General features: G+C 42.9%; 1 protein-coding gene across 1 annotated transcript in view; it reads right to left on the reverse strand.

Moving 5' to 3' along the window:
* grm8b (glutamate receptor, metabotropic 8b) overlaps nt 1-11,045 on the reverse strand; it is a 132,417-nt gene extending 121,372 nt beyond the window's left edge. Inside the window, exons 1-2 of the mRNA XM_053427908.1 lie at nt 10,723-11,045; nt 4,293-4,920 (exon numbers count right to left, since the gene is read on the reverse strand). Coding sequence (XP_053283883.1) covers nt 4,293-4,826 — 534 coding nt within the window. The 5' untranslated portion in view covers nt 4,827-4,920; nt 10,723-11,045. The remainder of the gene's footprint in view (nt 1-4,292; nt 4,921-10,722) is intronic.
* Nucleotides 11,046-14,061: the final 3,016 nt, after the last annotated feature.

Genomic DNA, 14,061 nt, shown 5'->3' on the forward strand with positions numbered 1-14,061 from the left:
CCGTCCAGTGCCCATTCTGTTTGTAATTGGCTGTTGGCTTGGCCTAAGGTAAAACTGGTTCCAGCCACCACGGATACAGAGTGCTGGTCACCTGTATATCCAAAGTTTGTTAATACTGAACTGAACACAAGTGTGAAGTCCTGATTCGTTCTTGGTTTATGTGAGTCACAGACAGACAAATATTTCTGCAATTTATATCGGGAGTATAAATTGTATGTGAAACTTATAAAGGGTAATTTTCAATTGCATAGTGCCGCTGCTCCTGCACACTGCAAGGCACTGTTTGCCTGTTTATTCAAAGTATATGAAAATTGAAAGTATAATTTATCCAATTCGCACCAAAATCTAAACTGCACTTCCTTATCAGTACACATGCCTAGTGTGAAGCTGCTATTAACTGTTCTTGCGATACGCATGTCGGATACAGACAGACATACAGATAGAGAATTCTGGGATTGGTAAATAGATGAGTATTAGTTCAAAGGAAAACCTGTTCACCTGTCATCTGGTTGATCTTTGCAGCACATTCATAATTTCCACATCTATCGAAAACTTTTATACAGTTGGAGTTAACCTGCAGATTGCCTGCTTAACACATTTATCCAGGCTGAGAAAACAACCAGTGTCACACCAACACCTGCATCGTGAAGCACTTCAGTATTTACAGTGCAGTAACAATAACCCTGTGGTATGTCAATTACAAACCCAGAGTGCAGATCCTGAAAAGCTCTACATTTCCCTTATGTTCAGCATAGGTGTGTGGAAACTGAAGACACAGCCTCAGAGATAAAGTCATGCAGAAAATTTCAACTACGGCTAAACTGCTGAGTAGTACACAAAACACTAATTTCACTGCAGTACCCAACACATCAATCCATCATCAATGACACCCTCATCCCACCACTACTTGAATGCTTTTTGCTTACAATGTTCACTCTGCTTGTGAAAAAAGTCTTTATTTTTATTTTTACTGGTTCTAATGTAGGGTTGGGCGTTGGGTGACGCCATCGTCCATCGATGATGACGTATGTAAACGGACAACACTGAAAATTATTTTTAATGTTGCAGCTGTAATAAATTAGAATAATGATAATAAAAATAGCTGCTACACTTTAGTAAATGGACAAACTGTGTAGACTGGGAGACTTTATCTTGGTTGTAGGGGAGAGCGGGGTAATGTGGGACATTTTCTACATTTGCTCCCCTCTAGGCGAGCTAAAACGATACATCAGTAAAATTTACACATTTCCCAATAATTCAGGATGTTTCCTAGCAATGGAAATGATCAGAATGTCTTCAGGACAAAGGGCTGTGAAAATATGATTGTTTAAAAAAAAGTGGTCTCGTGTCCCACTTTACCCCAGCTACGGGGTAAAGTGATCCACTTACTTTTTCCACTTTAAAACTACCATAACAACACATGTTGTAATAGTTAAAATCCCGACAGCTAGATTGACAACCACTAATATCGGACTAGTAACAGAATCATGGGGATTGGTCAATTTATGATTATTATGATTCATGTGATCTCTTGCACACCCTAGCTTACCTGCACATTGTTTCTTTGTCCAATTGGCAGGGACAGGGATATTGTTTTCTCTACGTATTCAAATGCCAGTTCACGGCACTTAACTGGAGCAAGGCCATGGAACTGGTCAGCTAGTTGTTTCAAGTGTTTGGCAAGCTCCTCCTCCATCTCATCTGTGAATATTCTCTTTACCTCAGCTACTGCACCCCAGGCTACTGATTTTACTTTCCCTTTCTCTTTTTTCTTTATGAATCTTTTGAAGGTTGCCTTATCAATATTTCTATCCCTTCCAGCTTTTCTTAAGGACTTCTTTCCTTGCATGACCTCAGCGGCTGCACTCTCCATCTCTGCGAGGGGTGTTTAATACCCAATACCCAATAAGTATTGTAATAGTGCAAAAAGTCAAACTTCAATGGAATGTTATCAATAACCTTTATTGGAAGAGACCTTGAGACCTTTGGACTAAATCCTGTATGTACATAAGCACTACTGAAAGGCTTTGTTCAGCCGCAAAAGCAGCAGGTTCTCAAAGTTATTTGAGCCTATGCATGCTCTATCTGAACTGAAGATGAGCCCTGCAACACTAAACAGTCTTTCACAGGCAGCTGAGGCCCTGCCCTTTGTACACACCGCCCGTCGCTACTACCGATTGGATGGTTTAGTGAGGTCCTCGGATCGGCCCCGCCGGAGTCGGTAACGGCCCTGGCGGAGCGCAGAGAAGATGATCAAACTTGACTATCTAGAGGAAGTAAAGGTTTCCGTAGGTGAACCTGCGGAAGGATCATTACCGGTACAGCCTGATTCGACTGCATGGCACCCAAAACCCCCCCACAGGTGCTTAGGGTCTCGCGCTGCACCCCAGGGCCAGCGTGTCTTCCGAGGCCGGGGTTGTGTTGGTGTGGCACGCGAGTGATCTCCCACCTACCCCCCCATTCATTGTTTTTGAACGATGACAAACCGGAATGAAAACAAGCCAAAATTAGTAAGTAACGAGGCGATTTTTAAAATGTAAGGAGTAGAAAGTACAGATATTTGCGTGAAAAAGTAAGGAGTAGAAGTAAAAAGTCGTCTGAAAAATAATTACTCCAGTAAAGTATAGATACCCAAAATTTCTACTTAAGTAAGGTAACGAAGTATTTGTACTTCGTTAATTGACACCTCTGGGAATGGGAGGGGCTTGAAAACATAATCGTCACATGACCACAAATGTGTTCCGTTGCCTAGATACAGGGTGTCTCTCACATTACCCGATGTCCCACTTTACCCCGCTCTCCCCTACTTTGTGTACAACTCTGGTGTTTGGGATTTTTCGACAGCACCTGAAGGCATCACCAAAAACAAAACATTTGGTATATGTCATTTGTAGGGATGCACCGATTTATCGGCCGAACATCGGTAGCGGCCGATATTCGCCTCGTTTACTGATATCGGCTTATCGGTAATAAACTTGACTTTCACCGATATCATTGGCCGATGTTCATATTTGTGGTAAAACCGCTGGGCACGTGCCGCGGCTGGGGGAGCAGTCGCTCCGTCGCCCTCCTCTCCGCGCCGCCGGAGGCTCAGTGTGCGGCACCGGGAGGTCCTCATCCGGTGCCGCCTAACGGCGTCACTGGTGGGGGGGCTTTCTTTCTCTTGTACCGCGGGGCGGTGTCCATCGTCGGCGCGGAAGGCCGGCCGTTGGAGGGGACCGGGTACGCAGTCAGCGGCGGCCACTCTGGACGCGTGCCGGGCCCTTCTCGCGGATCACCTCAGCTACGGCGACCGCTGGGGGAACCCTCCGGCTGGCGCCTAGCAGCTGACTGAGAACTGGTGCGGACCAGGGGAATCCGACTGTTTAATTAAAACAAGCATCGCAAAGGGCCACGGTGGGTGTTGACGCGATGTGATTTCTGCCCGACACTCAAAACAGGTAAAACTGAGGAGGGCTTGTTAAGTTATCTTGACTCACGCAGTGTAACTTGGTGTAAAAAGTATGAGCGTAGCGTCTGTTTAAGTACTTTATTCTCATGTGCACCGGCTCTATTCATCCGTCTCATGCACAGGTAACAAGGGAATTGACAACATACGTCATACACACAGAAGCCGTAACACATCTAATAAACGGGCAATACTGCTACCGTAAATCAATGAGAAGAGCGTTCTCTATAATGATACTTTAACAGGGCTGTTTTAGACAGGGTAAAAAGGTACTGTTTTAAATTACCCTTGTGGTATTTTGACCAAAATATGTTACAGACATTTCATTAAGATCCCAAGGAACCATTTCAACTTGCGGTAAAATGGGCATAATATGTCTCTGTTAAATAAAGTTTAGTTAAATCAAAGATTGTTTCACAAATCTGATTCAATCTGTGCTCATTAAAAGATAAGAGTGATGAAGGGCTGAAATTTATAGTGCTTTCTAAATAATGATTTAATTATTTTTCTGGCACAAAAGGGTGAATGAATAACAACAAAAAGAAAATAAACAAATATCGGTATCGGCTATCGGCCAGATTGTTATTTTAAATATCGGTATCGGCCAAGAATTTCCATAACGGTGCATCCTTAGTCATTTGCCTTTTCTGTTGAACTGTAAAGAAATGGTGTTAAAAAAAACAACTCCCAAAGTTATTTGTGAACTTTTTCAGGCAGTGGTCGGCACGTTTGGAGGTAGTAGATTCGATATCAGCTGATCAAAGGTTATTGCATACATCGTTATATGCCACTTAAGTTGACATCAACGAACCCTGTTCAACGGCACCAAACAGTGTTCTCTTACCTTGAACAGTCGCAGGATGTTGGCCACCATGATCGACACAGAGCTGGCAGACGCTCCAATGACGCCCACCACCTTATCTGGTTTGGCAAAGATGGGCAGGACATCGTTAGAGCAGCGCACGTCAGATCCATCCCTCTCAATGAGTGCCTGGACAAAAGTGAGTGACTGCTCCAGAGCATAGGTGTCACGCGAACATGTGTCCAGAATTCGTGCCCCGAGAGTAACGTTGGGTAGCAGGTCTGGATCCTTGTTGATGAGGTCGATGGCGAACAGCATTGCCTCCAGCCTGTGGATGCCCTTTTCTTTCTTCAGCTCGCCACAAGGCACGCCCCTCTCACCGCGAGCATGCACAGGGAACAAGCCACCCAGGATGATGTCGCCATCCAGGCGGATGGAGGAGGCATACTCCTGCTGGGGCGGCTGGGAGTCGACGGGCTTCTGAGATGTGGAGCCTAGCAGCCAGCAGCTCTTAAGCATCAGCAGAGAGAGCAAGCAGAGGCCGAAGCTGATAGGGGGGTTCAAACCCCTCGCCATGTTGTAGTAAGTCGAGCAGCAGGGAAAGGGAGCAGTGATATGATCAGTCAGCTTTGAGGTAACCACAGTAGCAGTATCATATTCTTCCTGGAACCTGTTGGAGATCCAGATATAGGAAGAAGCAATCAATACATGATCAATAATCAAACCTCATCTAAACCAGAGATCATTCAAGTGGCAAGAACTATACAATTAGTCACACAAAACAGAAGAAAGTTACTTTACTTTATAAACTTAACAAACTCTGCAGAAGATAGTATACATTGCACGATAGACTAGGCATTTGCAGAAGATACGGGAAGCTCTACAGACACACACGTTTGCATTTCCTTATGGGGTAGAGACCCAGGGAGCCATGCACAGCTCCACTGCCCCAGCCAGAGTCATCCCAGCCCGGCCACAGAGCCAACAAGCGTGGAGGGATCACCAAGCCCACCTGCACAGCTCTCCAGACCCAAGCACACTGCCACAGGCAAGGTTCTGCTGTGCGTCGCGGTTGTTCACACTGGTGGCGTGTCTGCTGCGGTTCTCTAGTGGAGCTGCTTCGTGAGGTTTTGGTTTAACTACTGTATTTCCTTGAATAAAAAAGTTGTGTTATGTACTCAACTAAATGCCAGAACTGAACGGTATGAATGGTATAACGGTTGATGACCTCAAAGCACTTTCCAGTACAGGTTATTCACATTCAAACAGTGCTTCTATGGGCAGCACTGAGGGTCAACTCAGGGTTCGGAAAACTTGCCCAAGGACACTTCAGCATGCAGGTGGTGAAGACTGAGATCGAACTGCTCTATCTGCTCAGCCACAGCCGCCCTGGAGCCATGCATCTTGCGATCACAGTGTCTCTGAGGCTTTTCAATTACTTAGCAGTTCATCATTATGAATGATTATGACGATAATGATAATAATCATAATTGTGGTGCCCCCTCCTGCTGTGGTGGGAGTGGTGGCCCTGTTTCATTTCTACAGGTTCTCAGAGGAGGTTTAGCAGATTCCTGGTTGTGTATAATTTGTATTCAAGTGAAGACCTTTGTATGTCAGAGAAGATAATGGTTCTGTGGCATTACAATAGGGCTTATTTTAATGAAGTATTGTCTCTTGATTGTCTGGTCTGTAAAACAGTGAACCTTTTTATAACTGCCTAGAGCCTAATGTCTTCAAATATCTAGCTTTGCAGACTAAGAAAGATATTCAGGTTTAGATAATGAGAAACAAAAAGAAAAGAATGTTTGACTTTTTGCAAGAAAACTAATAATAACATATTTATAACTGATTTCTAAATAGTTGCTAATTAATTAACAAGTTGATTTCAAAGCTACTTGATGTAATTTTTCACTAAGATTTACACTAAGATTTACATACCGTCAGGTGGGTTTGTAATTTTGGAGAACTCATCAGAGTTGTACGTGTTTTATGAAGGATGGTGAAACTTAGATACATTATTCAGGCTATAGCTCACTATGCAGAAAACAAAATATTTTAGCCTGAATAAACTAACCAGTGTTATACTTCAGCATAACACTGGAGCACTAGGTAGGGCACCCCCGATTTATGCCGGGTATTTTGCACACTACCATAACCCTTTAATTGTTGTCCCCTAGGAGAACATGCATATAAACAGATACTAAACTTGATCTTAGCAAAAACAAAACTGAGAAATAATAAGTCCTAATTATTCAGTGACAGAGGAAAACTCCACACATTATTCATGATTCATTATCTATAACTGCTTCTTCTTTTGAAAGTCGCAGGGGGAGCTGGAGCCAAACCCAGCTGACATTAGGCAAGAGGCGGGAACAACCTGGACAGGTCACCAGCCTATTACAGAGCCAAAACACAGAGACAAACAACCATTCACTCTCACATTCACACTTGCCGACAATTTAGTCTCAAATTAACGTAACCCAAATCTGCATGTTCGGACTGTGGGAGTCCCAGAGAAAATCCCCAGACAAGAAGAACATGAAAACTTTGTGTTGTTGTTTTTTCTTTTGCTGTTTGCGTTTTAAAGACAAATCATGTAAAGTACTCTTAAGAGAACAAGTGCAAGACACTCTGACAGACAGAAACATAAACAACAAAGTGTATAGGGGTAGATCAGGGGTGTCCAAACTACGGCCCGCGGGCCATCTGCGGCCCGCCATCCATTTTAAATTGGCCCACCTCCAAAAAAAATTAGCAGCACTTTAATGGCACTTAATTATAGCACTTTGTAATTAAGCTCTATTTTTGAAGATATTGTACTTTCTTGATTCTTGTTATTCTGGGTTTGTACCCTTGAATGCACTTATTGTAAGTTGCTTTGGATAAAAGCGTCAGCTAAATGAAAGGTAATGTGATGGACTATGGCCCATTGTATTGCAGTGGGCCATAGTCAACAGTCCGCTCCAGGGCAGGGGGGTGTGGCGCCATGAGTGGCCCGGACCTTCGTATTTTTTTCTATATGTGGCCCTCGGGATAAAGAGTTTGGACACCCCTGGGGTAGATTATGAAGGAATATGGCTGCTACTAATTTGAACCCGTAAAATGATTATTATGGCACTTGGATCTTTACTTATTTTTATGACAGGCTAAATAGAAGTCATACTGTCAAATTAAGCCTCTTGGCAGCAGCCATTTTGACCAGAAATAGTAGGTGAACATCATTAATTGAGGCACATTATCATTCAGACATGAACTCCAGAGAATGTCTGCAAGATTGGGTCTGGACTTTCTCCCACATGAACACCACAGCAGGACATTCTCCGCTCAGATGCCTTCACAACAGCACAGAAATCTTTGGAGCGTTTAGGTGAGGGGTGGAGCAGAGGCAGAACGCAATCTATTAATTCCACTACCGAGATCATGTGTTTTTGTTAGCAGCACATAAAATTCCGGTCTGGCTTAATCACCAACTCTCTTTTAACATCATCGTCAGTCCAGTGATATCTTTATTCTTGTTTTTCTCATCACTTGCTGTGAGTTATTGCTACAGGGCTGAACGAAGAATCTCCGGAGAAAGGAGCCTCTCAGTTGGACATTTGAGTACGCAAGTCACGGAATGCCCTTCGGAGAATGTCAGGAGATTATATGAAGTTCAGTGCATGCCTGAACGCACCTATCGGTGACATCACAGCAAGGGTAGTATAGCGTTTAAAGGGACTGAGAGGGTTAGGACTAGGGCAGGGGTGTCCAAACTACGGCCCGCGGGCCATCTGCGGCCCGCCATCCATTTTAAATTGGCCCGCCTCAAAAAAATTAAAATTAAAAAAAAAAAAAAAAAAAAAATTTACAAAAAATTATTAATTTTTTTTTTTTTAACTAATAATTTCGTAGCACTTAAATGGCACCTACTTATAGCACTTTGTAGTTTTGCTCTATTTTTTAAGAAATTGTACTTTCTTGATTCTTGTTGTTCTGGGTTTGTACCCTCGGGTAGGGGAGAGCGGGGTAATATAGATAATTTTTTTAACATTTGCTCCCCTCTAGCGAGCTAAAATTATATATCAGTCAAATTTACACATTTCCCATTAATTCAGGATGTTTCCTAGCAATGGAAATTATCTGAATGTCTTCAGGACAAAGGGCAGTGAAAATATGATTGTTTTTAAAAAAGTGGTCTTGTTTCTCACTTTACCCCAGCTTAGGGGTAAAGTGAGACAGACCAGAGAAATCAAGGGGGTAAAGTGATCCACTTACTTTTCCGCTTTAAAAATACCATAACAACACATGTTGTAATAGGTCAATTAGGCAGATTTGTGATTATTATGATTCATGTGATCTCTTGCACACCCTAGCTTACCTGCACATTGTTTCTCTGTCCAATTGGCAGGGACAAGGATATTGTTTTTCTCTGTATTTTCAAATGCCAGTTCACGGCACTTAACTGGAAAAAGACCATGGAACTGGTCAGCTAGTTGTTTCAAGTGATTGGCAAGCTCCTCCTCCATCTCATCTGTGAATATTCTCTTTGCCTCAGTTACTGCACCCAGGCAACTGATTTTACTTTCCCTTTCTCTTTTTTCTTTATGAATCTTTTGAAGGTTGTCTTATCAATATTTCTATCCCGTCCAGCTTTTCTTAAGGACTTCTTTCCTTGCATGACCTCAGCAGCTACACTCTCCATCTCTGCGAGGGATGTTTGGCCCCAGGTTGTCTTCCTGGTGTAGTTTCTAGGCATGATGGCTTTTATACAATGTTTTTGACATTAAAAATAAAACATATGTAATGTAATATTACACTAAAATATTTTTAAGACTAAAACTTGTGCTACATGTCTCACCTTACCCCACAGCATTTGTCTCACTTTACCCCACAGCCAACATTTTAGAAAAAACAACATCTCTTAGCAATTCAGGCTAATCTTCAGCTAGAAACAATCACATTGTTTTATATGTTGGAAGTTCATCAACATGTTTGATATAAGTTTTTCTACCTGAATCTATTTGTTTTGACACAAGAGTTGATGCAAGAAATTTTTTTGTGAAAAAACATTCTAACCACAGCACCTGCACCAACTTCTCCTTCATGGCAAGGGTGGAATGGGAGGGGCTTGAAAACTTAATGATCACATGACCACAATTGTGTCCGTTGCCTAGATACAGGGGGTGTCTCACATTACCCCGCTCTCCCCTTCCCTTGAATGCACTGATTGTAAATCGCTTTGGATAAAAGCGTCAGCTAAATGAATTGTAATGTAATGGACTATGGCCCACTGTATTGTACTTCTCAGTTTTGACAGTAAGTGGTGCCACGCCCCCCCCCCCCCGCCCTAAGCGACACCATTGAGGCGCACTTTCAACAGTCCGCTCCATGGCAGGGGGGCGTGGCGGCGTGAGTGGCCCAGACCTTCACATTTTTTTGGAATGTGGCCCTCTGGACAAAAAGTTTGGACACCCCTGGACTAGGGTCTCGAGAAAAACGCATGCAAACAACTTCAAATTCAACACCACGTTTCCCAAGTTCCTCAGAAATAGAGATGATAAGTCGATGACGTGAGTGTTTACTTGAAAGAATTGAAGGACTGACAAAAAGAGGGATTTAAACTGTGGGTTTCCTTCCTTCCGATGATTCTTCGGTAAATGTCAAGGTCTGACTGGAGGATTACCTGAGGGTAGAAAGTAAATAGGCACTCGGCTCTTATTGGACGATGCAGGATTACATTTGTTTTCCTCTCCTCTTCTCTTTCTCTTCTTGTTCTCCATTATGTAACATCTTCATTGCCCGTGTGCAGCCCTCACTCTCCTTTTCAAATCTTTAATATCATTTCTCAAATACGCACATTCACCCTCAGGCAAACAGAAAACACACGCATCTTTGCAGGAGCCAACCACGTCCACACTCTCTGACGTCGTTAAACGCGCGTGCACGTGGATATTCGGTTTCACCTACGCACACACACAAAGGCACATTTACGCACATCGCTCACAGTGATCCCCGTTCGCGCACACGCAGCTCCCCATCATCAAACACACGTATCAATCGAGTCTGTTTACACAAAGCAAACTCAAAGGCGCGCCAACAATTACGATAAAAAGTATGCGCGCGTCGCGAAAACGTACAGAAGTTCATACACGCACGACCACAAAGACAAACTTCCTCGGTTACGCACACACATGCCGACACTCACTGGTGCACGGGTACGCATGATCATGCGCATGATGGCAAAATGATTCGCAAACACACTTGAATTGGCTGAAACACACAAGCTGAGATCCATCCAGCAGTTCGATGGGTTTCAAATTGATTGATTCATTGATTTCCCTGATTGACCACATGAGAATCCGGGTGATAATATATCATTATAATCTAACAGGTTGTTGTACTTTAAATGGTCGATACCTGCACTCAGACCTCCAAACGAAACTTAATACTTGACACGTTCCGCAGTTGCACAGATTGTGATGTGTTCAGGTACCTTTCTCTCCGCAGCAGGAGCAGCTGTTCACTCTCAGTGTCACAGGTCACACAGATGTTGTCCGACTCCAGCTGTTTGTCACATCACCACAGCATCTCAACCAAATGTGTCCACGGGGATTCGATCTGGCTCCGCATCAGCATCCTTGCACCAAATTTCAGTCATTTAATCCTAGAATCCACTTTATCTCTCTGCCCCTGCAGTTACAGAGCAGCGCAGCCTCTTGTCATCACAGAGAAGTTATACATTCCTGTGAGCGGCAGGTTTCTGACGCTCCGGATCACCTGCGGGGTTTTGGTTCGAATAACGGTTTGGAATCCAGGTCCCACTCTTCCCCCCCACCCCCGCCCATAGACAGTAGCCAACTCAGATCCCTCTGCTGGAACAGACCCACACCAGGGTCGCTTGGTTCTGGAGGACTGGAGTCGCACGCGCCGGTCGCAGGTCTCCGGAGTGCGTCACAAGAAACACGGGAGGCTTCCAGGTTCCTTTGCACCAGCTAAGTTCCCACCCTGAGGGTCTCATCCAACTCCCCAGTTACCGAAGTGGTCTCAGGTCTGACCAGAGCCTGCACGTGGTGCTGGTGCTGATGGAGCGCGTAAGAAAGTGCGTTCCAGCTGCAGACAGGATGAACGCGTGTGCGACTCGTGCACTAACATGAAGTTAATGAGCGTCATCGTGCAGCCCGATTGAGAAAGGAGCTCCTGGGGTCAGACAGCAGACATGGAGGCTGGATGCCTCCCAGCGGACAAACACAGGTATTACAGGCTGCTTCATCAAATACCTCCACGACATTCAGTAGTGGAAAAAGTAACGTGACATTGTTTCAGCTGTAAAGAGATTCCGTTTTTTAAACTCGGTTACATATGATATAACTTTGGTGACACAGAGCGGAAGAATACATTATTTTATACCAACTTTTAAAAGTAAATCATACAAGAGCACTTTTCCCCCAAAAAGATTGAAGAGTGACGCAGAGGAGGCAATCTTTTTTATTTATTATGATGATCCTATGCATATTGAAAGTTTTTGCAATTTATGTTTTCGTCAGTGCACTTTGTAGACGGTCCCTGCACACTCTCCTTACTGTCAGCTGATTATAAAGAATTCAAATGATCAAGTCTTGAGGTAATGCTTGGACTATTTTCTCAGCATCCTCTCGAGACAGGGTGTTTCTAACTTTCATGATATTCCTCAGGATGAATGGTAAATGGTTTTGTTTTTATATAGCGCTTTTCTAGTCTCGATGCGAAGGACACTCCGGCATGCAGATGGAGAAAACAAGTACACGTTAGGTTACAGAAAGTGCGTTACGTCATTTTCAACTGGACAGAACATTTGGAATAGATCAATTTGAAAATAATATAAATGTATATATATAATTTAAATATAATTTTAAAGATGAATAAATCACCCCTGTTTCCCATAGCCTAGAGCACTCAATTGGAAATGTATTCATGTTTTATTAAACAATATAGTTATTTTTGAACAACAGCAGTAACGTCAAGTCTTTGACAGACAGGAAGTAAATGTCATAAAATTATAGAATGCATCACAATCATTGCTCAGAGCTTGTATTGGACCTTCTGTATATTGATCAGCTGATTGTGGGTGTTCTTAAATGTCCAACAGCTGTCCAACTTTAAATCCCTTCCCCTCTTCCGGATCCCGACCTCAACTGATCGTATATATAATCCTGCATTGTGTTTGCAGCGATCATGGACCACGATGATGGATCCCATTAGTGGCAGACAGTGGATCATGACGATGGATTGTGGATTATGGTGGCACCCCGATCATGGTGGTAGACCTAAAATCTACCAGGTTGCCTGACAATATACATATTACATGCGGCATCTATTGCACTTCTGTCCGTCCGGGAAGAGGGATCCCTCCCATGCGGCTCTATCTGAGATTTCTATGTTTTGCCCTGTTTATTTTTTTTCGTTTTTCCTTACTCTTGTTGAGGGTTAAAGGCAGAAGATGTGACACTTAGCGAAGTGATATAATAATCAATTATAGGAAATTGCTATGGGCACATAGAGAATCCTTCAATGATAAAAGAATGGCCTGAATAGAGAATCTTGATGCACTTTACAAACCAGGGATGGAAACAGGCTTGTTATCAGGCCATAAAAAACATTAATAATAGTAGATTCCAAATGATCCAGTTGGCATGACTCTAAACTCTGAGAAGAAGAGTTTTGGTAGTTTTGTTGGCTGTTTTTGATTGTTTTTGGTTTATTGACTTTTACCTGTGTTTCCTTGTGTTTAGGTTTATGTTCAGATGTTCCCCTTTTGTTTCTTGCATGCAAGTTTTTTATTTTATTTTATTTTAGAATCTTGTCATGCGTTTGTATTTCTTTCTTTTGTAGTGTTATTTCTTTTGCCCTACTTAAAGGACACTTTTTGTTATTTTACTGGCTTCTGCATTTTTGGGTCCTCCTGCACACCTCTACCAGATACCAATTGACGTAACTCCTGAAAAACTGAAATTGTAAACATCAAATATTGATCCAAAATGTAGAACACAAACACTACTTCATATCAATTTGAGGTATAAACGCATTAAGCATTAACATTAACATGTCACCTTTCACAGAACATTGTCACAAAGTGCTGTACGAAAGAAAGAGAACTGTTAAAAATAATGATTGAGCCAAAACAAAACTAAATCACAAGCACTATAGAGGTGACACAATCCAAGTTTGAAAAGATGAGTCTTAAACTGCTTTTTAAAGGCAGCAACAGAGACAGCTCAATGTATGTCCAAAGGAAGAGCGTTCCACAAAGGCGGAACTACTACCTCGAAGGCATGAAAAAAGAATTATAATAATTTATAGTATTCATTTAATTTGTAAGTACTTAATGAAAATGACTGAAATTCTTATCCAAATAGTGGAGGCTTCCAACCTGTCTCAACCACAAATTAATTGTTTAGTCCTGGCCGCACGCAATCAGAGGGAGTGACTGACTGCTTGAGAAGTGATTTTCAATATGTCAGGAAAGCAAACGTAAAGTCAGAAGGCAGACATTTGTTGAAATATTTCTTTCCCAGGAAGGGTTTGTTAATGTGTGACCTACCTGGTTGACCCAGGTAGGTCATGGAGGTGCCCCGCTTGGACCCACACCTTCTTTGTACCCATGTAGCTCAAGCATAACCCATCTAGGACCCACATACACACGGTGACTGGGTAAACCCGGCAGAAGGACATAAATTAACACACTACACACTTTTCACGGGTCCCAAATCAAACATGTTGCTTCCAGCAGGTCTACTTGTGTGCATCATGGACTAGCATGTAGATTCCCTTGTCATCTCTGAGTATTTAGTACAGT

The sequence above is a fragment of the Pleuronectes platessa genome, chromosome 7, assembly GCF_947347685.1.
Source record: "Pleuronectes platessa chromosome 7, fPlePla1.1, whole genome shotgun sequence".
Classification (NCBI taxonomy): Eukaryota; Metazoa; Chordata; class Actinopteri; order Pleuronectiformes; family Pleuronectidae; genus Pleuronectes; species Pleuronectes platessa.